Here is a 27,879-nt window from a genome sequence, read left to right on the forward strand (position 1 = left end):
ATCTCTGCAATTTCTAAATATTTCTAAATATTTCTAAATATTTCTAAATATTTCTAAATATTTCTAAATATTTCTAAATATTTCTAAATATTTCTAAATATTTCTAAATATTTCTAAATATTTCTAAATATTTCTAAATATTTCTAAATATTTCTAAATATTTCCAAATATTCCAAATATTTAAATATTTCTAAATATTTCCAAATATTTCCAAATATTTCCAAATATTTCAAATATTTCCAAATATTTCCAATATTTCCAAATATTTCCAAATATTTCCAAATATTTCCAAATATTTCCAAATATTTCCAAATATTTTCCAAATATTTCTAAATATTTCTAAATATTTCTAAATATTTCTAAATATTTCTAAATATTTCTAAATATTTCTAAATTTCTAAATATTTCTAAATATTTCTAAATATTTCTAAATATTTCTAAATATTTCTAAATATTTCTAAATATTTCTAAATATTTCTAAATATTTCTAAATATTTCTAAATATTTCTGAATTTATATTCCTAGAAACTTCACTTTTTTTAAAATTGTTTAAAATGATTAGAAGCCTAAACAACAGAATTACCTAACAGCTACATCTATAACTGAATCTCCGAACACCAGAATATCAAAGTCAGTGCATATATAATTTAATAATAAATTTATTTATTTATTATAAATATTTATTTATTACAAATATTAAAATAGCTAAAAACGAAGACATCTGAATAGTTCAATATATGGTTCGATGGTCCCTGAGTACTTTATTTCGGCTCAGCACATCACAATGTGCACATATGGTGCATGTCGTGATGGCGACCTCGGGGTCCCAGTTCGAGGTCCCCGAGTATTCAGTTCAACTCAGCATGTCAAACTGTATAGGAATCACCATGAAAATCGGTGGCGACCCAAAGGTCACGTGGCAACCTAAAGGTCACTGGTGCTTCCGTTTCAACGAACTCTCAACATGTCTTGAATTAGAAACGCGGGCTCGCTTCGCTCGCCATCTTGATGAGAAAATCTCGGTGGCAACCTCGGGGACCCTGGTTCGAGGTCCCCGAGCACTTCAGTTCGACTCAGACCTTCATACTGTGCAAGTAATGAGAAAATCTTGGTGGCGACATCGGAGACCTGGGTTCGAGGTCACTAAGTACTTCATTTGAACTTCGAAAAATTTCCTCCCTCTTTTTGACCATATCAAAATTCCTCCCTCCCTCGCTTCAGAAATTCCTCCCTCTTTTTGACCCTGGCCTTTCAAAACATTGTAAATTTGAGTTGGACGAGAGCATTATTACGACGGTTGTTAATTAACCAATAATTATGTATTTCAAGGAAACAAACCATGATATACCAGTGCCGCTCTACAGTAGTATAAGCTACTGGCGTAGCTACGCCTGTAGCCTATACTACTGTAGAGCGGCACTGGTTATATGTACATAAAAACTATTTGATGATAATTATTAATACACGGCAAAGTATTACAAGGCTTAGTAAGTGTGTAGAATATGAGTCGATTGTTGTTTCGCTCTGGAGCGAAACAATGAACTGAATTTGTGGAATATTCTAAGCTGACAAATTTCTGGAAATGGTTTGTTTATTGTTTATTGTACGGCAGGCAAGTAACCCATTAAAAGCTGGGATCGAAATCTAGCATGGGAATTTAAACCTGGCTTAATAACAGGCATGAGGCATCGTAATGAAATTAGATAAAAAGCCACTAATCAAAGGGAAGTACTAAGAAAAGGATGGCAATCAAGTAATGGTAACATGCTTCAGTGCATTACGAAAAACAGCAAGCGAATTGCTACTACAAATGTCGTTTCCAGCCTCGGTTAGCGTTGTTCAGCCTCCACGATAACGTTGTTCAGCCTCCACGCCAACGTGGACTTCCCGATTCTTGTCCTTCCCCGTCCTTCGATGAAGGTCCTGTTTCCGCTTCAAAGGCTGTACGGTTTGGCATGCTGCTTTACGACGATCATTTCGCTGATGTAACGGGGCACTTGGAACTTCTCCGGTGCAGGATTTTGTACAACCATGTTGCTTCCTAGTGTTTCAATAGCTCAAACAGTGGCGCAATCTCGTATTGATTCATCAGGTCGCTGGTGGACCCTTCGGCATAGTTGGCCCTACCTCAAATAGCTTTTCTTTGCGCGACAGCCAGCGGCTCCAGCGTGGATACAGGCGCACCGCTCCATACAGTGGAGCAAAGGTCCACTGTATGGACTCCACTCCATAACTCCACCGCTTCCGTTTGAGTGTCCAATTAGCACCTGGGTGTTCATGCCGGCGGCTCGGCTATTTGGCTGACTGATACCGTAGTTGAAGAGGATCGGTTGATAATGAGACGTTTGGAACACCTACGTGCGCCTAAACTGTGAATTTTATTTCGCCCATAACTGTCAAACCGGATGTTGCGCGCGCAGACGGTTTCGTACCTTCGTACGGTTTCACGCCAACGTATATTACAAACGTTTTGACTACTCGTATAAAACATAATAAAACAAAGAAAAAAAATGTGTTGTAAGTGTGCGAGAGCGAAAGTTTTCGTACGTGTTCCCGAATTTGGTACCATGTACCGGCACATTTTCCTTAAAGAAAGACTGAAGGCCGAAGTGAATGTTGCACTCGTTTGATTCGAAAGCGCAACTTTATGAAAAGATCTACAATATTCCAAACAACTATGACCCAGGGCTTATCATTCCATATTTACGGTACATCACTTTTGTCTAAACTGAGCCTCTCCGTTATAACCCGCACTTTCAGTAATCAATCGACTTTTACCAAGAGGTGTAAGATCAAATTTCTCGAGCTATAGGGATTCAATTACGGGAGTGAGTGCATTTTCAGAGAAGTTACGAAGAATCGGCTTACTGCAGCGCCGAGTATGGAAGCATACGCTGAGACGAGTGAGTACACCTGATGTCTATCCCAGTTAGTAACCACTCGGTTTTAGGATAAGCAGAATCTATGCTGATAAGTTTGAGCACAAAGTTACAGATATACTTATGTAGCAAACTGGTACAGTCTGTAATAGTCCTCAGTAGTAAGTACCATCAGCCACCATTAAGATGATCTTCTCATTCACCAAAAGGTCCACGTTATGCCACAAAAGGCATTTCAGCAGAGAGAACATGGGCGTCTGCTTGATTGGTCGCTACAGCTGTTTCCCTTTCCTGCTTGTTCACACTACATTCAGAATCACACATAATGTACGAATCTTTCTGTGCAGCCGGCACCAACGCTTCCATGCGACTGCGAATCACGGCAAACGGCGGGCGTTCTTCGGGAAAAATTTTCCAGCAGTCACATACAGTTTGGCGTCTGTTGGTGAATAAACGTCAGTTTAAAAGTTGCAATGACTCGCAATAACAACATCATATACATTTTCTCAGGGCAATTTTCTGGAATTTTTAACCGGTGGGCGTGTTGAAAAAAAGCCCGAAGTTGGTCATATATGATGCCGCAGGGGAATTCTTCTTGATACGGTTCTGCTCCCAGAGTGAAAATTTCCCATACCACCACTCCAAAAGACCACACATCGCTTGCGGCAGAAAATACGGCGCTATTGGGGTGCAAGCACTCGGGAGCTAGCCAACGGACTGGCAGGGGGACCTAAATGACAACTTCATCAATAGTTTTGGCTTTGCACAAGAACGGAAGAGAAGGCATGTTATATACTTTGTCGCGCTCCAGTGCATAGATAGGCTGGTTTCTGGCCATACCAAAATCGGCGATCTTTGCTATCTTCTTCTCATCCAGCAGCACATTGCGTGCCGCTAAGTCCCGATGTACTATGCCCTTATTGGAGAGAAATTCCATACCACGGCTTATTTGGTAGGCAAAATGGACGAGTTCGTGTGCGATTTCGGGCGCGATCAAATGTAGATTTAGGGAGTTCATTTGCAAATATAGCGGATTCGCCCTCAGTGTATGGAGATACGATTCCAAGGACAGGTATTTGCAGTATTCCATAACAATCATGAGTTTGCCTGAAAAGGTCATTTCGTTGCCTTGGCCGAGGAACTTCCTTGTGTGATTTTATTACGATAGTGACAAGTACCTTCAAGCCAGTAACTACAGAGTAGAAATTTTCTAACTCCGACTCTAAATTTTCTGCTTCACCGGATTATTCGCCTTAACTCTTGTCACTTATTTACGCTAAAAATTTTCATTATACAAGTACCTTGTAAAACGATGCCTTCTAAGTTGACGATGTTTGTATGTCGCCCGACACTCATCATAAGAGCCATTTCTGACAGGAACTCACGTGTTGCTTGACCCTTTTGGTACAGGCAGCGCAACATCTTCACTGCCACGAGATGCGAGCTCGGTGTCATGGATGACGATCTGGCAGATCGCAGATACTTTGAATGCAACGTCCCCACGAAAACGAGGCCGTGACGGCCGCTTCCCAAGTGTTCATCCCCTAAATTACACAAAGACGGTGGAAGCTGACAACTGCTAGCATACTGCTCTTCCGCTTACTTATCTCGATCGAATGTCGTGGTATAACGAAGCCATCGATGGTTTCCACTGGAACTGTCTTGAGGAGCTCCTTTCGATGGTCGGTAGCGCGGCAAAAGTGCTAAAAAATTGCTGAAGATGCGCCACAATGTTACAACATTCGCAAATCCCATCTGTGAGCGGCAGAAACGTTCAGACGATCAAGATGGCTGGCGTACATATAAGTCGGGAGCAAAAAATTTAGCAAAGCAACAAAGATTTTGCCACGAATTCACGTCTCAACTACTGTGCTTCAGTCCTGCGACAAAATGCCGTTTGCAAAACTAAGACAAACGGTTTTTGGTTTCCAGACGCTCTTGTGTATTTAACACCATAACGCTTGTCTACGTATTTATCGTCTGGGTCTTTGTACATGTCATACAGAACGCGAGTTGGATTACTTTATGTCTTTCCCGCTGCTGTTTGCCTCTCCAGTAGATGCAAACGATCAGAAACAGTCCGATTAACAGCGCCAGTACTGTGCCTGCGATGAAGCCGTCACGGAACGCTACAAACAGGTAGAAACCGGCTCATTGTAGTTGGGATGATCCACTTTTCAAGATAGAAGTATTCGTACCTTGAGCTTCTTTTGGGTGGGAAGGTTGAATGGGAGGCGCTTAACAAAATGAACAGCTTTGAAATTGAATTTGATTTGATGCGCAGAGTGCAAACTTACATAACAGCAAGCTGGGCTGCATGATATAATTCTGCATGACGGGATTAATTCGATGTGTGGTGACGGTAAAGTTCTGATTGAGAAGCCCCTTGGATTTCGCGCACTGAATAATCGCATTGGCAGCAACGGCCGCTTTATACGGCATTTTGGTAAAAAATTCCCCAGAAGGCGGATACTTCCCTATGAACGCTATTTCATAGCTGTAAGTTTCGTAAGGTAGATTCAGAACCGGTGGGGAGGTCCAGCCTCTACCTTCGAGGACCGATCCATCGTAGCCGATTAAAAAGCTATAACAAGACAAGCCAATCAAAATTTTACGGTATAACTAATATGATAACTGTTATTTTACGGTATAACTGAACTAATAACGCGACTGTTGTGTCAGTGAAAGTGCACACTGTATAAGTATTGGTTCCTTTTCTGGCATACTGACATACTTAGAAGAAATATCAGTAAATTTATTAACATCCACATCGTGTGTCTGCATTTCCTGGGTGATCTTAGAGCAGTTCCGTGGATTGTAACAGAAGTTCCCGTTTGTATGCGTAAACACAATGGAACTAGCGGGAAAAGAAGGTTTGGCCATTTTATCCTCCAGTGCTGGACGGGCGCCCCATGACGACCGCGCGATGATGTTGACCTCAGAGCACTGGTCCATTTCGGCAGACTGCAATATGGGAAAAACACTTTAAACAAACAAATATTTTTGCATTAACTGCAAAATGCACCGGTTGGGTCACTGACAGACAGGATTGCCGCTTTTGGCTTTGCAAAAATAGTCACCAATTGATCATCGCCAATCTTGAATATGAATTACACAATAACAGAGCCACAGAAAGGCAGCGCAGAAATCGCAGAAATCAATTGCAGCTGCAGAAAATTTGTATACCTCTTCAAATTACAATAACCCAGATAAGGTCACTACCGAAATTTTGTAGATTTGAGGTGAACTGAACAAGATCGAGTTATACACCTCCACTTCCTGCCAAATTTTGATATTCTTTTCTTTTTTGTGTTTATCGTGACTATATAAATTGCGTCAGCCGATGATAAGCCATTGTGTCTTACCGATTCCTTATGGACCATGTTTACACATGGCAAAATTTGCCGATGTTTTGCTTCATGTTACGCTGTCCGCTATCGTATCTCTTTTAGGATGTGTTTCGATTGTTAAGCCAACAAGTTAGAGGTTTATTAATGACGAAGCGCAAGCGGAACCGGTAATTATGATATACATACCGGATGTTGAATATGGCGTTCAAGATAGAATATCAGTGCTTAATATTTAATGCGTCAAACATTTTTCCGACATGAAATACGCGCACACCTACAGTGTAACTGTGTAAGGGTGCTGTAAACAGTAATTATCTTATGCGAAGGTGACAAAATGAAATGCACTGGAATAAACATCACCGCACGGTCTGCATGGGGCGCTCCCAGTATGAACGTTAGTATACCGTACTTGATCCATCCAGTGCGGTATATCGTGTACACGCATACCTACGGAGAAGCCTGCAACGATTTCCGAATGTGTCGCATGGTGGTAAGCGCTATCCGCGATTTCCACATGGATACTTCGTCATGGACAGCACAGACGGTTGCCAACTTTGTACCCGAAATTTTCTACAAGTAACTTTACAGTTTGGTCGCTCAGTAACATTTTAATCGAAAATACATTTCTTAATACATTTTGCTGATGGTGAATACTTTCATGCACTGCAGTTTTCTGATTGGAATGGACGGTAGTATATTCGAAGGACGAGGCTGGGACCGCAGGGCACAATTCCATCGTGATTACGATCAGAATGCTCTAGTGATCGCTTTCATCGAAAACATTTCGCTGTATGGTACGCAACGTTTTACTGCTGTGTTTCGGCTGTTTCCTGCGGCTAAAGAAAAGTGTAGTAGTAGCATGATACGTCCGGCGGTTTAGGATCATGTAGACAAGCCTTTCTTGTAGACAAACCAAACGAATATATTCAGTTACTTTAGAATACGTAACTATCAAATTCGGCTTGAGATGATTGCAACGGGTGAAGCCATTCGAAATTTGTAATGGTGTGTTGTTACTGTTGTAGTATTGCTTTGGATCAAACTCTTGATGAACATATCTGTACATAATTTACATTAATTATCCTGATGCAGGCGAAGGGTACAAAAAATTGACGTATGCCGCTGCTTTAGCGGCCAACGGACTGCTCAACTGCGCCATATCTTCTGGCTATTTGGATCCGGCAAACTATAACGTCATAATTAATATGCACCAGATGACTGAGAGCTACATTCTCAACCCGCAAACCATGCAGCGTAAGGATTTTGAGAGTTCTGGGGAAAGCCTTGTAATCATTATCCAGTGTATTAAATCGTTTCAGCGTTAAACGACACAAACAGTTTGCTCCCAGTCACAGAAGAGCCCGGTACATAATTTCCCCTGGGATTTTCTCCAGGCTGGCCCGCCTCTTTCTTTAAACTGTTTGTCGTTTTAGGGTTTTCTGACGGTGTGGTGGCGGGAATTGTTTTTGGCGTGGTTCTGATAATCATGCTCTTTCTTGTACTTCTGTCGCTGTTGTGGCAGTATCTGCAAACGGAAAGGATGAAGGTATGCACGTTTCATCAGGAGATATTGAAACTGACTAAATACGATTTTATTGACAGACTCTTTGCGATTACGAAGAATCAAGGCATCGAAGGAAAAGCAAGTTCTCCCGGGTGACATTGAAGATGATCTCCTTGCTTTCGGTCGTCAGCCGCGAGAGTGTGTCGGGATAACTGCAGTACATCTTCGAAACCAGCATATTTGCTGCAATGATAGTTCGCCGTGCATTGTTTCAGTAGATGATATTCGCCGCATTATATCCCGCATACGTATACTAGTATTAATTTTTATCGGATCGGGCAGCAAAGATCGGCAACGATTAGAAGTACTTAAAACAATCAGTTCGATACAAGGCAGCATGAAGACCCAAACAAGTCCTGGCAAAGATTTTGGTATAGGAATAGGATTATGTCAAATACAAAGACATTTGTAAATGTGACGTACTTCGCAAATATCTAGCTGGTATAATGCGCGCAGGCTAAAAAAATCAACTACTGCTGCGCAGGGTAACGGTTGACCTTATGCTTAAGCTTATTGTCGTGCAACCTTTACAACATCCGGACAGTAAAAGTATCTGCAGTACTTTTACTGAGCGGTGGTTGTTTTCGTAGATATGGCACGATTTGTTTTCGCGCGTAATGCGGTTATTTTGTTCGTTACCGTAACCACACGAGACTCAACGCAACCCAACGCAACTTAACGCAACCCAGCGCAACCGTATGCAACTTAACGCAACTGCATGAAACTTAACGCAACTTAACGTAACCCAACGCAACTTAACGCAACTTAACGCAACCGCATGCAACTTAACGCAACTTAACGCAACTGCATGAAACTTAACGCAACTTAACGCAACCCAACGCAACTTTACGCAACCCAACGCAACTGAACGCAACAACGCAACCTGCCAACTTACTTAATTGGCGCAACTTAACGCAGCCCAACGCAACTTAACGCAACCCAACGCAACTTAGTGCAACCCAACGCAACTCAACGCAACATGCAACCCAGCGCAACCGTATGCAACTTAACGCAACTGCATGAAACTTAACGGAACTTAACACAACCTAACGCAGCCGCATGCAACCCAACGCAACTTAACGCAACCCAACGCAACTTAACGCAACCTCATGCAATTTAACGCAACTTGGCGCAACTGAACGCAATTCCATGCAACTCAACGTAACTCAATGCAGCTCAACGTAACTCAGTGTGACTCGACCTAGCTCACCGTAAGTTAATGCTATCAATGCGACTCAACGTAACTCAATGCAACCCAGCGCAGCTCAACAACTTAACGCAGATGGAATTGAATGCATGAAACTCTGAAACCTATTCTTTCGAGGGATTTAAACACGCAAAAAAAACTGAGAAAAAGCAAAAGGCAAAATAAAAAACCTAAAAGCATAAAAAACCTAAGAAACTTAAAAAATTTGAGAAATCTAACAAAACTTTAGGAATTCTAAGCAATCTAGGAAACCTCAGAAACCTAAGAACCCCAAGATATTAGAGAAACCTAAGAAACCTAAGAAACCTGAAAAAACCTAAGAAACCTAAGAACCCTAAAAGACCGAGAAATTAAAAAAATTTTAAAAAATGTTGTAATGGCATTCAAAGGTTAGTTCCGTCAAATACGTGACTTCGTACAGATTCCAGAGTTTTCTACTAAAAAAATTTCTTGCAGCATGTGAGCTATGCTGACTTGCGTCAAGATGCATTTAACTGCATGGTACTGCGTTTAGTTACGCTAGGTTGCTTTGTGTTACATTGATTATTTACCTCCATGTAGTATGTAAGGTTGGGGTGCATTCAACTATATGAAGATACATGAAATTACGTAGAGTTGCGCTGGGTTGCGTGCCATTGCGTTGCGTTTCATTTCGTGGAGTTGCGTTGGGTTACATGCAGTTGCGTTGGGTTGCCTGCAGTTGCGTTGGGTTGCCTGCAGTTGCGTTGGGTTGCATGCAGTTGCGTCGGGTTGCATGCAGTTACGTTGGGTTGCATGCAGTTGCGTTGGGTTGCATGCAGTTGCGTTTGGTTGCGTGCAGTTACGTTGGATTGCATGCAGTAGCGTTCGGTTGCGTGCAGTTGCGTCGGGTTGCATGCAGTTGCGTTGGGTTGCATGCAGTTGCGTCGGGTTGCATGCAGTTACGTTGGGTTGCATGCAGTTGTGTGGGGTTGCGTGCAATTGCGTTGGGTTGCATGCAGTTGCGTTTGGTTGCGTGCAGTTGCGCCGGGTTGCATGCAGTTACGTAGGATTGTGTGCAGTTACGTTGGGTTGCATGCAGTTGCGTCGGGTTGCATGCAGTTACGTTGGGTTGCATGCAGTTGCGTTGGGTTGCGTGCAGTTACGTTGGGTTGCGTGGCGGTTGCGTTGGGTTACGTTGGGTTGCATAGGTTACGTTGGACTGGAAATTTACCGATCTTCGTGGCGAAACAAACCGTGCCACATGTGTAGATTGTTTTCGACAAGCGGCAACTGCCTGCATAATTATGCCAATGCACATACTAATGAATGCGTGCGTGCAGCTAGCGTTGTGAATCGGGAAATACTTGATTCCTGTCCTCAGCAGCGGTAAGAAACAGAAAGATCAAAGCGAAGCCATATTGCATCATACCGTGACTATGTAAAGATATTACTGTACTCAGCGTTTTTTTCATACCGCCAAATTATAATGGATCTGTGAATATTTTCGATAATTCTGAGTTATTTGATAACTTTACGTTGCATTTACGGAGTGACTGAAAAACATTATGCTCGCAAGCGTTCGTTCCATTATGGAACGAACAGATCGGAGGCTACTGCTCTCCTTTATACTCGTGCAATATCTCCATCACGCGTGCACTGAAATAACGAAGAGGTCTAGTGTTAACAAATGCACCTCGTTAACAAATCGAAAAAATAGTACAGTGTCAAAAATAATATAAACTGTGACCGAGCTGCAGGATTCAACAGTGACGTCGCAGAAAAATCAGTTGCCGCAGATCCGGTAAAGATAAGCTGAAGATTATGGGATCGACAACGGGTTGCAGTTCGGCTAGGGTGAAAACCCAAAACATCACGATGTGATCCTGCATAGTAGCCAAAACAGGCAAAAACATGTTGGCAGGTGTCCAGCAGATGATAACACTGACGGTCAAAATCGTCAGCAGTAAAAACGTGTTGGCTTCCGGCTTTGGCTGCTGATTAACCGTCTGCGCTGGCTGTGATGATGACGCGTCGACTGGTTGTATTTGACCACCTGTAAAGGTCGACGGAAGGATTTTTTAAAGTGTTGTGATTACTAATAGCTTAGTACCAAGCTGACGCCCTTACGAGCTATGATTGAGTCGCCGCGTGGTGTGGTACAGTTTCGCATACGGTTATTTAATTTATAAGAAAGATACAAGTATTTGTTAAGAACAGAAACGTTTCACATAGTACATCTTAAACGCTCGATAAGTTAGTGGCAGTAGACAACTGAAACGTAAGATTGCCGCACTACGAGTTTTATTACAACTCCTTATATGCAATATTCGGTGCTTGTCTACATAATACTACAAGCACAGCCCAATAACGTAGCAGTATTATTGGGGTGGAGTACTTTATAGCAAGTAAGGATGCAGAAAATGCATGTACGCTCAAACTGTTTGTTTTAGTTCTGGTGAGTGCTGCAACATGCACGCTTTACCGGCTGTCGTACTTAAATCTGTCAAATGAACTGTGAAATAAGGTAATGCACGAAACAAAATACAAGGTATTGTACCGGCATTTCGCATTTGCCGAAGTCTTCTCAAGCGCTTCCTGCGGATGTAAAAGACCACCGGATACTGAGCCAGCACAACAAACTGGGTGGTGAACGTCAAAGCTTGATAGAAGTACAACCAGGCCTGTTGTTTCGGCGCTGTTCTGAAGTTCATCATGCAGCCGAATATCGTTTCCGGTGGTCGGTAGATCAGCGCATCCACAAGGGCCACGGGAATCACAACTAACTGGGAGGCTGTCCAGCACAGACCACACACAACAAGAGCGACTCGAGTGCTGTGGCGTTCACGATACCGCACTGGGTACAGCACGGCGAAGCAGCGACTAACCGCGATCGTTGTATGGATTAAATACTGGAATGTCGCCGTGGTATTCCCGATATACAGGGGTGCTACGCCAAGTTCGGGCAGTTGGATAAAATAAATCCTACAGTATTCCAGTTGGTCTTTTAGTTTTCTGTTTTGCACTTTTCTAGTGGAACTTTTCATGGCAAATTTAATGATACCAAAATTGGATCCGTTGAGTCTGTCAGTAACGAGTTGGGCGCTTAATAACGGGGAGGAGCAGTGGGCGTTTTAGGGATGGTTATTACAGCCTTTATAATTAAAATTCCCCAAACAATATTTTTGCACGCCATTTTCTGGAAACGTTTGAGTGGTCCAACGGTGTCTTTTTTGGGTTAGGAAAAGAATCTCGCGTCATCGGTGATCGAGATTACCTCGACACAACTTGTATCTCCCATAGACTTATATGTTGTAACGTACCTAACGAAGGATGGGGTTGCCTAGCACAGAGACTTAAGTAACTTCGAGCTGACATATTTCGTGGGTGGAACGTGGTCCACATTAAACGATTTTAACGTTTTAATGCATATCTACTGCTGAGGTGGGGAGAGGAAAGCGCCAGATAATTGGAGGCAAAAGCTAACAAAGCGACTGGGAAAAAAAAGTTATGGTTGCCGTTTGAGTTTGCTAGACCAGCTTGTCTCTGGCAAAGTGGGTGGATTGAAGCATTTAAACTATCCCTCAGTATCCTAGAGATGAGATTTTACAAAAAACAGTCGTCGAAAACTTCACTGGGTTGCAGGGCAAGCGTGCACAAAGGGTCACTCTCCACTTTTACTATGCCCACAGTTACATCGCAAAGGTCACGTAAATTAGGTTGTAATCGAACGATCTGAGATACATTTCGCAAGAGCCTTAAATGGCGAACACGTCAGACTTATGTATTTTGGATAAAAATGTCAACGGAATTTTTAAACAAATTATAATTCGGAGGAAGACTCTCACGGTACATGGGTCCAACAGTATTCTAAAACTGGTCTGCTCTAGTTTCGGACGCACTGCAATTCGAAACACGCTCTTAGCGTAAGGAACGATAATCCAAAAGATGGTAGACACATACGGCAATACTATAAAATTGTAATGATTCAGTCAATTGTGATGGGTGACCTGTGGTAGATTTCGGAAAAAAGTGCCCGAACTTGGCGTAGCACCCCTGTAGATACGAAACATACACCAATTTGGACCCCAGCACCAATGCGGAAATATATTGTTGTAGATTTCCAACGGTCCAAATGCCACTGCATATTGGAAATTGGCGTAATGAAGGGCAAAGACATATATATGAAAATTTCGGACCATGCCAAAGTTAAGAAGATAAAATATCAGTACAGTTCCATTCAGTGCAAAAATGGCGGCAATAATGCAGACCAACAGGATACCATCAAAGGACCAGGTCAACGGATTGACAGCCGGACCGCATGATTCAGTATAATATAGTGTGAAAATAGTACTGTTATTCGCCACGGTATTCATGATTGTGAACTGAAAAACCTCTTGTAAACCAGAGATCCTAGAACTTTGGGCTTGAAAACGGAGACTTTCCTTCAAAACTGGAAATTCTGTGTTCGATGAGTATTTGGCCACTCAAAACAGGCTGCTGCTCTTTTGAATTTCCATTTTTGTTTCGTAACGTAATTAGGTTAAAAGCTTCCTGCCAAAGCTGCGCGGAATGGTTACGATAGTTTCCGAAAACCGTCATAAAAATTGCAGGGGGTGATGAAAACGGATAAAATTAGCTTCGAGTAAATACCGTAACTCGATGATGTCTATTTAAAGAAATTCGGCGAAACTCCGCTCTTAATGCTGATTTCTAGCATCCAAGGGCCTCTTTGCTTACCACTCTTGTCGTCCGACGGACAAAAAGCTCTCCGATATATTGCAAGTGCATAAAGAGAGCTGACTACCTTTTTTCCTCGGTTTATGTAAAAGATGCAATGCCCTCGAATCTATACTCTAAAGCGCTCAAATGATAATATCTGAGAGATAATTACTCGTGCATCAGCGTTCTGCAATAGGCAGTTAATTTTACGGCGTTATTCCGCCGTAATTATCGAATTCATTTACTATTAGGGTGCGACAAAGCGTACTGCTGTTGTGATTCCGCCGAAATTTGGCGCAAGCGAACACTCCCTCATTTCTCGGAAAATAAGTAAATGAGTTGGTTGATTTCGTGCTAATTTCCCACCAAATTATGGAAAATGTAACATATAAGCAGCCGGGCATTCTGTTGACTTCCGTTTAATACCTAAAACGGTATTCATGTTGCAAAGCTGAATGTAATGGCAAGGGATCGGTTCAACGATGCAGCATTTATTTCTTGCTGCTGGCTTTTTCAAGTATTTTGAATTAAACTACCGCAGATTTGATGTTCAAACGGAAAGCATTAACAGTTTTACAGTAAATTAACAGTGAAACATTAACAGTAGCTTACAGTATTACGGCAGCATGAACCGGTACACGAGGGGGTTGGCTGCACGCACAAGACGAGTTCGTAACAATACTGACTGCGCGCACGGAAAATTCACAAAAGTCGTTTTCTTGCTATTTTTTTAACTGATCAGCTTCCTATACTATGGAGCCTAAATCGCTGAAAACCCGTAACGTTGAAATACAGAAACTGCTGTATTACGAGCAATAACCTGCTAGTTGCACGAGTGAGCAGTAGCACCAGTATCATAGGGCTGCGGTAAGATATGAGTACTGCACGGGTATCTGTGCTGTTGGAAATCAGTAGTAAATTGGAAACAACATTGGAAATCAGTAGTAAACTGTAATACCGAAAGAGCTTAACATAAGTTCGGATTTGCATTATTATTACTGAGGGTTTCATTGACTTTACGCACATTCGGCATGAACAGTACCCAATCACAGTCGGCATTATGTACAACAAGTGAAATGAATTTCCATTGCGGGTTAATTTACACACTACTTAATTTTCCATCTGTGACACCATCACCCGGGTTTGACAAGAAACAGAAAACTGCTTATAGCATGGGAAGCTCTTCGATCGGCGTCAGCGTCACCGAGGCGTTACCGTTGCCGTTGCTCATGGGTGAGCGTCTGTTCAATGAGCTTGACGAGGTGAACGTGTACTGCGTCCCGCAGTCCGGCCGTTTTAGACTGCCGCTGTAGTCGGTGCGGACGCTGTAGCGAAAGGTGCCGCTCCGACTGATGTTATCCCGGTTGGACGCCGGCAGCGGCCGGCAGCACAGGGCATGCTGGAACTTGGTGCGGAATTTCGTGGACATAAAGTAGAGGACCACCGGATTGCAGGCGCTGTTCATGTACAGCATGATGCGGGCGAAGTACAGCAGTGTAAACCAGCTGGGTGCGCCCAGGGCCTCGTACCATTTTGTGTCGGCGTAGATGGTCCAGACGGACAAGATGCGGAATGGCAGTAGGCAGACGAAGAATGCTCCAACCTGGATAGAAAAGTGAAACGTTTTAGATGACACCGATCTTACTGCACGCTAACCGGTTATGAAGACTGACCAAAAGTGAAATTCAGCTGATGGCTAACGCTGTGCCAGACGTTAACTGCGCTGACCGGTTTATTGCTGCTATGACAGAGTATTGTATTCGTATTGCATCCCGGCACTGCTGCATGTGCAATAAATTTCTTCCCGCTGCTAGTCTTGCCCATCATCGCTAAACCTAAAGTATGTATTTTTGTATTCTGTACCCGTTTTACGGCTTTTCCTTTGCTAATAATAAAGTTCTAAGTTATTAATATGTACTTCGTATTTTAACGTGTTACGTGCCGCGCCAAAATTTTGCCTTGGCTGTCATTATTAAATCTGTTGTACAGAGTACATTTGTGTGAACTGTAGCGGCCCAAGTTGCACCACGGAAAACGGCATATGCAGCGAGTGCATGCTCATGCGTTCGCATGCACGAACAGTCACACTTTACGAGTTAGTGCTGATTTCTCATACACAAAAGTCTCCTGTGCAGTTTGATCGAGCCGCTACTGTTCAACGAAGAAAAGAACTCGTATAATAAAAGAACATGTTGCCTTCATAATTTCTGATGATTTAGAAATACTTAAGTATCCGAGTCGGACGCAAAAAAAGAACGCTGAATAGATTGGAGGACGATCGTACATAGGGTCCTCGGCAACAGAACAACGAACGTCGGTAAGCATTCTGCCGTGATTTCATATACGCTGTTGAATTGGAGGAAGCGTAAAAGAACTGTCGCTGTTCCACAAAAACTAGTCTGTGCAAATCGTTATAAACGGCCGCCAGATTCGCACGATGAATTCGTCATTGGCGTCTCCTGATAACATCGTCCCGGCATCTTCATTATTCATGATTTATGTCAGATGGACGACAAGCAGCCGCCTTGTGCACAACATAATTATGCCCAATTACCGACCGCCACGGCCGCGTCGGTTCCTTGAAAGAAAAATGACTCGTGCGCATCGTCCCAACATAAACTCCCTAATCTGCCCAACGCCATCAGCAGTGGCGCTCCATCTACTCAAAAACAACCGGCAGAGTTGCAATTACTCTTCGCCACCCGGAATTACCCCACCCCAGCATTCCGACCATTACTCAAGCTCTCCGCTGGCTCAGCCGAAGAAGCACCGTTTCTTCAACTTACCACCGTTGCCAACATGATCACGACCTGCTTCCGCGCCCGCATATTCGTCGCCAAGGAGTCCGTGGTGACGCCGAGGGTCTTGTAGGAGTCCCTTATCAGGTGGTGGCTGATGAAAGCGTACAGGACGAGTAAGATGAAAAAAGGGATGACGAAGAACACCACCACCACCAGGATCATGTAGGCTTCCTTCAGTTTGGTGTCGATCGGTTGTGCACAGGACGGCACCAAGTGGTCAAAACGACTGTGGTTTACTGTAAAAAAACCAGAGGTCATTGTTCCTTCTCAGTATAGTGAGCAGATATTACTGCGCGGTGATTAGTCCAAGCATTTAAACAACCGTCCGTAACTTTCCAGAAAGGATAGTGCTCATAATAAATTATTTTTGTAAAACGCTGTTCGAGCGAGCATTTTGAAATATGTATTTTATATCCGATAAATTTTTAAAACTAATCATATATTTTAAATTCTTTGCGTGCTTATGGTTCTGCAAATGCCGGTATCTGTATGATGTAAAGGAATATTCGAGGCATATATCCTTTTCTAAAAAGCGTTTGTAGGCGCATGAGCGCTTAAGTTCTTACAAGTTCTGTTTGGTTTTTTTACAGTACTTACAGACAGTTACTGTACCCTAACCCTGTACTTGAAGGAAATTTGTACGCTATGAGCGGCACGGTGCTGTATAGCCGGATAAACGAGTACAGTTTGGTATTATACCATTCATCAAGAACATTAAACCGCGTTTCAAAACTCTGTCAGAATGTTTTCTTAACAAAGACCATTAGCCATTACTCAATACGGTTGGCAGAGGTCCATGGCGGAAACTGATGTATGACGATGATTGACGCGATTGGTCGACAAGTAAGACAGAAACACGTCCATGACTGCCGCATAAGCAACCGCAGTACATACCTGAAGAGTATGTGGGTATGAGCGCAAAGGGGATACTGGTGACGAAGGCCACGCCCCATATGACAATAATCATGGCCTGACTGCGATTGCGGCTGGCCAGATACTGGGCCTTCAGCGGATAGATGATGGCCAGGAAGCGCTCGAAACTGATGGCCAGAATCGTCAGTACTGACAGATGAGTGACGGAGTATTCCAAAAAAGGGACGGCACGGCCTATATGATATGTCCACATAATCATATTATTCACTGTGTATATAAACATAATAATCATCAACAGCGAACCGGGCGGCGGCTCTAATAGCGCCGCTTATTGGCTTAATGAGCTGTGTGCACGCGTGTACAAACGGGGGTTAACGCGGTCGCCGGTGACTGGCTAATTAATGTCGTGTCGAGAAGTAAACAGCAGCAGGAAATTGCTCCGAATCTGGGACGCACTAACTACGGTCTACATATCTGTGCGCAACCAGCAAATTAATAGAATTTTTTAACGGTATACAAACATCAAATTTCTTAACGTATGATTACCCCAGCGTTTTTAAGTAGCGTCGCTCAAATGCGCTTTTGTTGCTTCGATAACTTTTGCCAGATAGATCACATATAATTTTGGAGGTGGGAAAACTGGCAATCAATCAAACGTATTTGTATAAAATTTTATACAAATACGTTTGATACGTACTGATGATATAGACTATATACGTACTTATGATAATTTACTGTAGGTACTTATACGTAGGTACAAATACGTACTTATGATATACTGTAGTTGTCACACTTCACTACTGACTTAGATTTACGGTACATGTATAGCTTTTGCAGTTAAGCATAATCCCACCAAATTGCATGCTTGCATTGTGTGTGTACAGAAACAATACTCTGTACTGCACATTTAGATTGCAGGTTACAGCGCGCACAAAATACACTGAAATCTGTAGCTTTAAAGCGTAGTGACACCATTATACATACGACGTAAAAAGTGTCGATATCGCATCCGTTGGTATACGTATACCCACACACCGATAAGTTGTTATTGGATGTTGTCACGCGAGATTCTGATTGGTTTCTAACATGTGCTCGTTGCCCTTGCGTGCTAGCCGAAATAACAAATCCTTTAATACGGCTCTGTGATTGACGCACATTTCGCTAAGTTTATGGCATCTTTTCAAATTGTCAACGGTTAAAAATATCGCCGTTCCGAAATCCTGAATTACGGACTATCTTTAATGGCGACAATGGAAATCTTATTTCCGGCTTAATTATATTACGCTATAGCCCATTCCGTAAAATTTTCTCACTATTCTAGTATTAAAAAGTACATTAACTTTTTTAAAACACTTTTTTAAAAATATTGATTTGGCATATGGCTAATAATCTGTATATTTCTTTAGCTATTACGTGATAATTTTTTAAAGCAAAATTGAACAGCATTGATTTTTCCATTTTTTTGGCAAGTTTTTTGAGGACGGGAGACCGCGCAATTATGCGATGATTGGCGCAATCTGTTTTGTAAATCAGCACATAGCCATGGAAAGAGATCTTCCACGCATGACCGCACCAGGAATCCAAGCCTCGAATGTTTGGGCTAAATTTATATATGCAGCCACGAAGAATGAAGACTCTCCGGGGACGCTGTGAGCAGTGCCCGATTATGCCGGTGTAGTTGTGCCCCGAGAGTGAGGGCGTAGAGGAGAAAGATGCTGGCCGACGATAAGGCCATAGCCATGCGCTTCCTGTTGGCTATCCTTCACCGATTGTCGGATCAAGAATAGTCCGCCGCCACGGCAGATACAACCATTCTCTGGCCAAAGAGCACAACACTCCATCTGCACTTCCGGCTGGCGCTTTGTTCTTTACAAACGGGGCTGAATGTCCCGCTTTCCTCACAATGTTTCCAAAAAATATCTCGCTTGAAATTTACCACATTTTGCAAGTGAGTTTTTCTTATATCTGTATAACAGAAAGGTCACCATTTTAGTGTAAATATTAATTTGCGAAACAAATATCAATCGTAAATTAAATTTTACTTTTGTAGTTTGTTCTCTATCACGGAAAAATTATGAGGATTTACTAAAAAATGTAAAGGTCACGCATCTGGTGTTTTAGAAGGGTTGTTGTTAACGCTCGTGATCGCGTAATGATCGGAGCGCGGGTGCGAGCATTGATTGCATCCCGCTGGCTGTGCAACTCAGCCGACAACGTAAATATGAGTTGATTGCCCCTGGATAGGCTGAACATGAATGCGCAGATCAGCGCCCATGATGCCTGATGTGCCTCCTGGGATAGACAGGATTTTTCTCCATATCCGAAAAACAACGCGCGCACTGCATACGGCTCTGCGGGCTGCGCGCACTTTGATCGGCAGCGATTTGCATAGACATTTTCTTTTCGTTCCACACCATAAATTTTGTCGAGGAGCCCATTGAAGAAATAATGATGAATATCCATTGCGCGTGTGTGTAATGTCCATGGCAGAATGGGATGGGAGACGGTTATTTAATGCTCAATGTGTAATCGCTGTAGCCAAAAGAAATGATGCCAAAAAAACTGCGGCATAAGAAAAAGATTACGTCTACCGTTTATGTAACATTTTTTCCCAACCTCCAGCTCAAGCCTTTTGCCTTTTGTCGTTAACAATCCAAGAAAATATTAAAAATTATTTAAACTGAATTTATAAGATAGTTGGAAAGGTAAAGACAACTAAAGCAAAACTGCAAACGGAATGGGTGAAAATACGGAATATGTAAAATTCGTCAAACATTATTTGTTAGGCATTCTTACATTTACTTAAAGAACTCGATGAAAAATCACAAATACATACTAGGTCTTATTTACAAACCGGAGAAGCTAATTTATCAATACTCGGAAACGAAGTCGGCGTTTTCCGGTTTCATGTAATCAAAGTTTACAGTTTTCTTAGCATGTTAATAGTGTGCATTAAAAGCTTTTTCTAAGAATATCTCAAGGTCGCCGCAGTTTTTCTGACCGCGTCCCTGGTAACGGAAATGCGACATCATTGTTACATTACTCAAATGCGGCGCACATTTATCCCGAATTACACCATTATTCAACGGGTGTAATTATGATAAGAGCATCATTTTCGACGCTTTCAAATCACGTTTCCATCGAACCGGCAAAACTAATCCCTTTTTTGTATATTCTCGACATTACAAAAACGCCATGACGCAGACAACAATCAATAGCCCTTTCACCACCCGGCACACGTGGAGAAAAGGTGAAGGTCATCGCTTCAGAAGTGCAGTTACATGCAAGTGTCAAACCGGCAATCACCGCGCGCGCGTACATCCGTACTCGCGGCTGACAATGTGCCGGTTGTTGATTTATGTCCCCTCATTTACACTTTTACAGCCCTACACGAGCGCTGATTGCGTAAAAAAAAGAACGCGGGTGCGATGTTAGAAATAACAGGCGGAAAACAACGCCCCGAAGAATGTGTCAGCCGAGATGATTTAGTTGGGCAACGTTATGTTCGATGCGTTGTGTTATACAGTGGATATATCGCATCAGTGTGTGATTCGGTAGGGGCAACGATACGGGAAATGATATGCTAGTGATTAATGGATTGTTTTTCTTGGAAGACGATCCGCGGATGATGGAGAGTTACACACGTGGAGGCAGCGTTATAAATGAGAGTGTTGTTACGTGAAGCCATTACCCAGCGAATACGCAGACGGCAAATATTCACAGGATAATTAAGATTGTTATAATACTCTCACGTCTGCTGGCTGTATAATTATTAAAGAACTATCTAACTACCACGACATTAAAAATAATTGGTCAAAAATAATGTTCTCCTATTTATTAATTTTAGCTTTTGGGTTCACTGACAATTACGTTTTGGTAAATTCGTGATTTAATAATCAATAACATTTGCAGTCTTATATTTTTAGATTACGAAACAATTATCAGTGAAAATAAAATTTAGGCAAGGGCAAAACACGCCTGAATAAGTATTAAAAACGATTATGGAAACATAATCTGCAAAGCCAAATGCGAAACAAATATGCGATTTATCCTCGATTGACAATAATCCAGAATGCCGATTATAATATCGCACTTTACCGAATGAAAACTTAAACGTGTGTCATACCACGGCGAATGAACTGGCAAAGAGGGCGAGCGATTTTTACGCGATTTATAATGTATTTAAATGGACATTAAGCTTTTCACTGATGACTTTTGTGTCCACACTAAAGATCGATTTCCAATAAACCCATCACAACGATGAAGAATAACCGTCTATCGTAACCGCCAAAACTATCACGATCTTAATAAATTTTCCTTGAAAACCACGTCATCGCCTGGATCTGGAGTAACGCCGGCCAAGAATGGGGCGGGCGCGTGCATTGCTCTTTAACCGGAACAATCGTAAAATGGCGTCGGCTTACAAGTGAAAAAAATTACATTTATATTTACATATTTATTTCAACTGATAAAGCATATTTCGTTAAGTAAATATTTTTTTAAATAGATGATGAAACATGTATTAAATTATTGCACAATATTAATACATTACTGGAAAACTTAAATTTCTTTTAACCAGTACTTATCTGAACCGTTAAAGCAAACAGAAACTGGCACCTTCAAAAAGCAACATAATAAATTGTCACATATATCACAACGAATTCTAGTGTTCCTAAAAAAACTGAGAGAAATTTGTTAAGAAACTTCAGCGGCGATCACGCTCAAGTGGCATCGATTATCGAGCCGCCACGATCGTTACACCCATTGTCAGCATGCCGGACGCTTTTGTCCTCGCAGCGAGCGCATCACCGGCACATCTCAATATGTTGCATATATCGCCATTTCTCGATATCAGAGATTTCTCCGTTTTCTTAACGTTGGCACGACAGTGGATAATCAGTAGTGGCTCATTTCCGCCCGCTAGCCGGAAATGATCGACGGTGGCCGGGGTGGCCCGGCACAGCCAGCTGGAGGAAGGAAGTTGTTGCGTTAACCCCACAATAAATACGCGCCCACCCCGGTGTTGGCGTGAGATGTACGGCGAAAAGTATCACTACACGATTGGTGTGAGTAAATATTTACCGAATGTCTATACACACTGATGGTGTTGGTCAATTATAGGCGCGCCTGTTACCAGCAGCTGGTCAGTCGCTGGCGTAAATTGCCCATCAAGTATTTATTGGCACTCGGTGCGCGTGTGTGTCGGTATTAAGGGAAAGAACAGTACGGAAAGGGATAATGCAATATTATATCGCCTGGCGCGTGAAGAGGGATAGAGAAGCGACCCAGTACTCGGACGTGTCGAGTGGGGGGACGATGTGCTCTTCTGCCGGCGGATAATTGGTCTTGGTCTTGTGATCGTGAGCAGACGATACTCGGTGGATTATTTATGGAGAAGAGGGGAGAATTGGTGCACGCGCGTACCCGGTCGATCGGGAGTGAAAAAGGGATAAACCTTGGGATTCGTCAGACGCTGGGCTCACGGAACAAGTGACCGGAAGTAAAGGATTTTGGATACTTTCTAGGTCCTTTAAATATGGGATTATTGCGTAACGAACGAAGCCGATAAGAATTGGAGAATGTTGCGAAAACAGGGAGAAAACCACTTTAAAAAACAGAAATTGCCAGATAAATTTAGTGGGTTGTTCCGTATTTTTATTTTGATAGTTCGAGCAATATTACGCTCTAGAGAATACAATTATTAAAAACTGAATTAAAATTTGAAAACATAGCTGCAATTTGTTAATTTTTAATTTTATCGAATAATTTTTATTATTGTTATTCTTATTTGTATTACCAAATAATAATTTTGAAATTTTATTAATGATTAATTATTAAATACATGTGCTGCTTATAGGAAAAGCAGAAAATATTCCCACCAACGCGTCTGCTACGGGGGTGTATAAAAGCGCGCATGTAATGGACGCTGGCAGTGCAATTACGCACACAGAGCGCCACTCAAACTGACAGGCATTGAATGCCACATCCAACCTGCGCAGAGGGCACGGGCAACGAATTGATGGAGATTCCGGCCGAATTCAGTCGGAAAAACACACAGACTGCCAGTGCGCTGCCGGCCCCGAGTGTCCCTGTAAGGCGGAGTGAGTAGTGCCCCTCTAATTGACGTCACCGCTGTGATCACCATTTGGCAACATACAGCAGCCACACCGACATATCACCGAAAGGTACCACCACGGCACGCAACTACATCCTTCATATGCACCTTGCATAGGACAGGAAACGGAAGGAATCCGCGCTCTGCTCCTGCCGCTGTAATTATCATTCCTCCTGACCACATATGGCGCGCGCACCCGATTAACTTGGCACTGGTTCCCAGCATACACAGAGCGTGAGAACAATCAGCCGCGCGCGCTCTGGCTAATGCAGTTGCCGTGTGCGCGGAGAGATGACGCATGTGGCGGTCCAATTGCCAAGCGGTCAGGCGTAGACACGCGGTCCATCATTCTCGACTCCATTGTCAGTATGTTTGTGTGCAAGTGATGTACGTAATGCGGGAGAGAAAAAAATATATCCGATTTCCCCGTTTCGTTGAATGGGGAAATATGGCCGCGGCTCGGGTAATTATGGTGGGATGGGACGAAAGCGATGAGATTGCGCCCGGCTTTTGCCACTTGAAAGCGCTTTCTTAAAGACGCATTACAGGTCATGCGCTCAATATCGCCCTAATTGAAATCCGCTGAATTATACGCCCCATAAAAATTCTCCCAGAGAATCGTGGATGATTTATTTTAATTTATTACGCATCAATCACGCACCACAAATTATGACTGGTCAACTATTAAACAAAATGTTTAATAAAATAAAAATATTAAAACCAACACATGATTTTTATATTGTGTTAATTGTAATAAATACGGTATTACAAAACATTTTTTTTTATTTCACAATTTTGGAAAACAATAGTTCACATTCACTATTTATGTTTTTTTAAACTGGCTGACTCTTTTTATATTGTAGCCGGAAAAGGTGTATTTGTGGCTCGGAAATCGAAGATGAAACGTTCTTCACCCCACGATTATGGCGTCATGCGGTATTTTACGACAATATAGCATCGCCAACAAACAAATCAATACTTTATCGCACGCAGCGAAAGGTTAAATTTACTGTAACGGTAATCTGGGGACTCCACCACAGAATGCCATATAATGAAGTAGATGCGATTTTCTTCATTGTTTTCAATTTATTTTTATCCATCTGCTCCTGCACTTCCGGTAAGGGTAAAAGCGGTTTGCGTTATAACAAGCTACAGCTGCTGTTGCTTAAAAGACACGGCGTGATATCGATTCACACTGGTGGCTGATGAAGGTCCTACATCATTAGGCACTTCCCGCTCATTATCCATGTTCTCCAATTTCAAGAGCACCGCGCGTTATATTCCCCCGTAGATATACACGCACATTGCAGCCGGCATAAATTCGCTAATGTATAGTGTATATCTTGGCGACCAGTGCGCCGTTAGATTCTGTATAAATTGTACGTCACTTACACATCTCCTCGCCCAAATACCAGATCTCCTCGCTGAAGACATCCACCATGGCCGTGGGCACGCAGACGGCCACCACCAGCAGATCGGCGATGCTCAGATTTCTGCACATGCAACAACAAGAGGAGAAAACATATCAGTGTTATATACCAGACAGAAAATGTCGCTGCGATTTAAAACCGGGCCCGCAGGTCGCGTGTGCCGGGAAGGGGGGATTAAATGGGCCCTTCATCATATCGCGTAGCGCATAATACTTTGATTAGCCGCAGCATTGACCTTTCCCGCAAATGGCGGGTGCAGCGGGGTTTCGGGAAGTCGCGAAGCCCGCCGGGAAAAAATCGGCAGAACGGTTCAGGATGATGGATTTATGGGCATTTTTATTTTACCTAATGATGAACCGTCTTAAAAATAAAATAATGTTATGGGAATATTTTTCGTTTTTTAGTTAAGCTTTAAGGTTTTTTAAGCAGCTCTATGTTATTAAATTATTGAAATTATCTATGACATTGCCAATCCCCAGTTTGCTCTGCAATAAACATTTTTTTTAAAAAGCTTCTCACTTTTTGATTCATAAAAATTGTTTAAAAACACATTAGCTACAACAAAACACATTTATAAATATGACAATTATTTTTGCAGGGAAGACTGCATATTCATCGGAAGTTGGTTAAAATTTTTTAATGACAATTTCTCTATATAAATATTCTGATAAATGTCGACATTTTCTACAAAGTAACAGTTAAAGCACATCCGGAATTCGCTGCCTTGCCAGGCATTGAAATAGCGTCAATTCACACTGAAAGGCAATAACATAAGTGACAAAAGTGATTTGCTGTTATTTCGAAAAGCCGGTCGGCCCTGGCTATATGGCTGCCGTGCTGGATGTTTTAAGTTTAAGGCGTTGATAATTGAATAACCCCTTTGGCATTGGAGTATTCTCTTCGCCTAATGCACTACATGCAACCCGGGCCTATTCTTTTGGCCGGTGGAAATCAGCATGGCGGAACTTAGCTGTCGCTCCTCTGTACACAGGCAGGATAGTGTGTTTTTTCGACTACATGACAACTAAAAATAAAGCCGCGACTAGTGATAGATGGATGCCGGCCGATTGGCACAGGAGCGCCCGGCAAATTTGAAGGATCTCTCATCTTTAAGTGAAAAGATTGAGCTAGTTAGGTTCATTAAGGGATACGAGTGGTATTTATAAATAAAGCCACCGCGACAACTAAACCGGCAAAATTGGCCCGCAAGGAATGTTGGCCCAATGATAGCCACAACACCGATTAAATGCTCCGTCAATAATTTATTGTATGCGCTTGATCTTCAACATTGCATCCATAATTTAATTGAAATCGAAATCTCTATTGCATTATTATAATATTAAATTTGTTAAAAGAATTTTTGCAATAAAATTTTAGTAATGTCGTAGTACGTTTTTACTAAGCCGGATTTTTTTTAAAAATATAAACCAGTTCCTTATGCAAATTCTCTGATAGAGGCTTCTACAGAGTATATTAATCTTTTAGTTGAAAGAGTGAAGATTGGCAAAAAAAACCTGTTGTAATAGTGATTCCTGAGATTTAAAAATTTCTTAACTACAAAGAAAATCCATTCGTAAGATAATTTATGGGGATTGTTTGAGCAGTGTTTCCGGCCACACTTTCCCGTAAGAAAGCAGGACAACGGCGCCTGCATTTTATGCCATTGGGTGTTATCAAAATCTCCATTGAAATCCGGGATATTTCCGTTCGTATGAAATGCGCATACATTCACTTCCCCCACATAAAAGACATTATGCAGCAAGGGGCACTTACGCTAAGAAAATATGGAAGATATTATCCCGCATATCTTTATAGGCGGCCACCACGTAGCACACCAACAGATTCCCAATGACCCCGACAATAAAGATCCCGGCATACAGGACCGTGGCAATACTGGCAATGAGATAATAATGCGGGTACATCTCCCCTGAATGCTCCACCGTCTCATTATCATTCGGCGTTGTGCTGGCATTAGTTAAATTAACCATCATACTTCCGTTGACCGGCGCCGCCATATCCGTCGGCGCCCCGATTTCCCTTTGGACCACACGCGGATCCCGGTGTATATCTGTGTGTGTGTGTGTGTGTCAGGGCAAAAAGGCCAATCAAATCACCAACAGCAACATCATAATCATGGATAAATATTTACAGGTCATTGTGGGAATTTGTAGCCGATCAGGCGTAGGCAACCGGGGAAGAGACGCATCGTGTTATAGACGCACACATAGATCAGGTTGAGCCGTAAATGCCGGTCGGGCTATGCGTGCGCACTGTGCAACGGGGATTATTGGCTGGCTTTAGGCGATCAGTGGGGAAAGCGGGACGCGGAAATGCCGGTTGTATTGCACGCGCGCTGCAATTCACGCTGATTTTTGCCTTACCGTAAAATACTACGGGAAATGATGTATCAAACATACAGCAGAGTGGGTATACAATCGGCATATTTCCGCGTACACGTACACTGTAAATTATTTGTGAAATGCGCAGTATACATGCTGGTGGGGCGTGATTTTTATTACGCTAGAAAAGACTGTAGCCGACCGGAAATGCCTTAATCGACTCAACCCGGTGGCAGCGATGTAAGTACAGCAAAGGGAGCAGTGCGTGTTTTGTATACGGCAGCGCACTATGCGTTCATTGCGATGCCGGTTCCGTACGTTTGTTGGATAATGTGGTTGACGTCCAGTCGCACTTGACGCCGTGGCTGCAGGGAAGCTTTTGCATCAATGGAGCGTCTATTGCACAAACATGTATACAGCGGAAGTGTGTGTACGATACACCGAAGAAGTCATGTCAGTCTCCGCTACGCACAATTTTATAAGAATATGGACTTAAGAAATTTGAGATGTACATCGATAAAACAGTGTCCATTTACACGCATATTGATTTTTGTAATAAAAATGAGCTTAACCACACATGTTGAATGGCGTATGACAAGGGAAAATTAAGAGCTGGTCTTTACAAATAGGTACTTACTACA

At 42.4% G+C, this 27,879-nt stretch overlaps 3 protein-coding genes across 10 annotated transcripts; 1 reads left to right on the top strand and 2 right to left on the bottom strand.

The window, feature by feature from the left end:
* Positions 1-1,621: 1,621 nt before the first annotated feature.
* LOC129581769 (receptor-like tyrosine-protein kinase kin-16) lies at positions 1,622-6,160 on the bottom strand. Of its 6 annotated transcripts, XM_055472994.1 has the most exons (12): positions 5,905-6,152; positions 5,614-5,843; positions 5,177-5,463; positions 5,078-5,116; positions 4,902-5,008; positions 4,483-4,582; positions 4,181-4,423; positions 3,676-3,986; positions 3,380-3,609; positions 3,049-3,318; positions 2,128-2,354; positions 1,628-2,041 (listed from the first exon to the last, which is right to left on the bottom strand). In XM_055472994.1, exons 2-10 carry the CDS (start codon positions 5,832-5,834, stop codon positions 3,096-3,098), a joined length of 1,761 nt encoding a protein of 586 aa, XP_055328969.1. In that variant the 5' UTR covers positions 5,835-5,843; positions 5,905-6,152; the 3' UTR covers positions 1,628-2,041; positions 2,128-2,354; positions 3,049-3,095. The 6 variants fall into 6 exon arrangements, with proteins under 6 accessions (XP_055328972.1, XP_055328971.1, XP_055328970.1 ...); XM_055472997.1 differs by having other exon boundaries at positions 1,622-2,041; positions 2,128-3,318; positions 6,066-6,160; XM_055472996.1 differs by having other exon boundaries at positions 1,622-2,041; positions 2,128-3,318; positions 5,960-6,152.
* Positions 6,161-6,390: 230 nt separating this feature from the next.
* Positions 6,391-8,148, top strand: LOC129581925 (peptidoglycan-recognition protein SC2-like). 2 transcript variants are annotated; one of them, XM_055473229.1, is made up of 6 exons: positions 6,394-6,805; positions 6,899-7,023; positions 7,322-7,483; positions 7,549-7,593; positions 7,663-7,775; positions 7,832-8,148. In XM_055473229.1, exons 1-6 carry the CDS (start codon positions 6,564-6,566, stop codon positions 7,943-7,945), a joined length of 801 nt encoding a protein of 266 aa, XP_055329204.1. In that variant the 5' UTR covers positions 6,394-6,563; the 3' UTR covers positions 7,946-8,148. The 2 variants fall into 2 exon arrangements, with proteins under 2 accessions (XP_055329205.1, XP_055329204.1); XM_055473230.1 differs by lacking the exon at positions 7,549-7,593 and having other exon boundaries at positions 6,391-6,805.
* A 6,542-nt stretch (positions 8,149-14,690) lies between these two features.
* LOC129581919 (orexin receptor type 2-like) lies at positions 14,691-27,157 on the bottom strand. 2 transcript variants are annotated; one of them, XM_055473219.1, is made up of 5 exons: positions 26,673-27,157; positions 24,862-24,962; positions 17,376-17,588; positions 16,467-16,717; positions 14,691-15,283 (listed from the first exon to the last, which is right to left on the bottom strand). In XM_055473219.1, exons 1-5 carry the CDS (start codon positions 26,912-26,914, stop codon positions 14,846-14,848), a joined length of 1,245 nt encoding a protein of 414 aa, XP_055329194.1. In that variant the 5' UTR covers positions 26,915-27,157; the 3' UTR covers positions 14,691-14,845. The 2 variants fall into 2 exon arrangements, with proteins under 2 accessions (XP_055329194.1, XP_055329195.1); XM_055473220.1 differs by lacking the exon at positions 17,376-17,588.
* Positions 27,158-27,879: the final 722 nt, after the last annotated feature.

Source organism: Paramacrobiotus metropolitanus, unplaced genomic scaffold (genome assembly GCF_019649055.1).
Source record: "Paramacrobiotus metropolitanus isolate TYO unplaced genomic scaffold, Prichtersi_v1.0 Parri_scaffold0000006, whole genome shotgun sequence".
Lineage (NCBI taxonomy): Eukaryota > Metazoa > Tardigrada > Eutardigrada > Parachela > Macrobiotidae > Paramacrobiotus > Paramacrobiotus metropolitanus.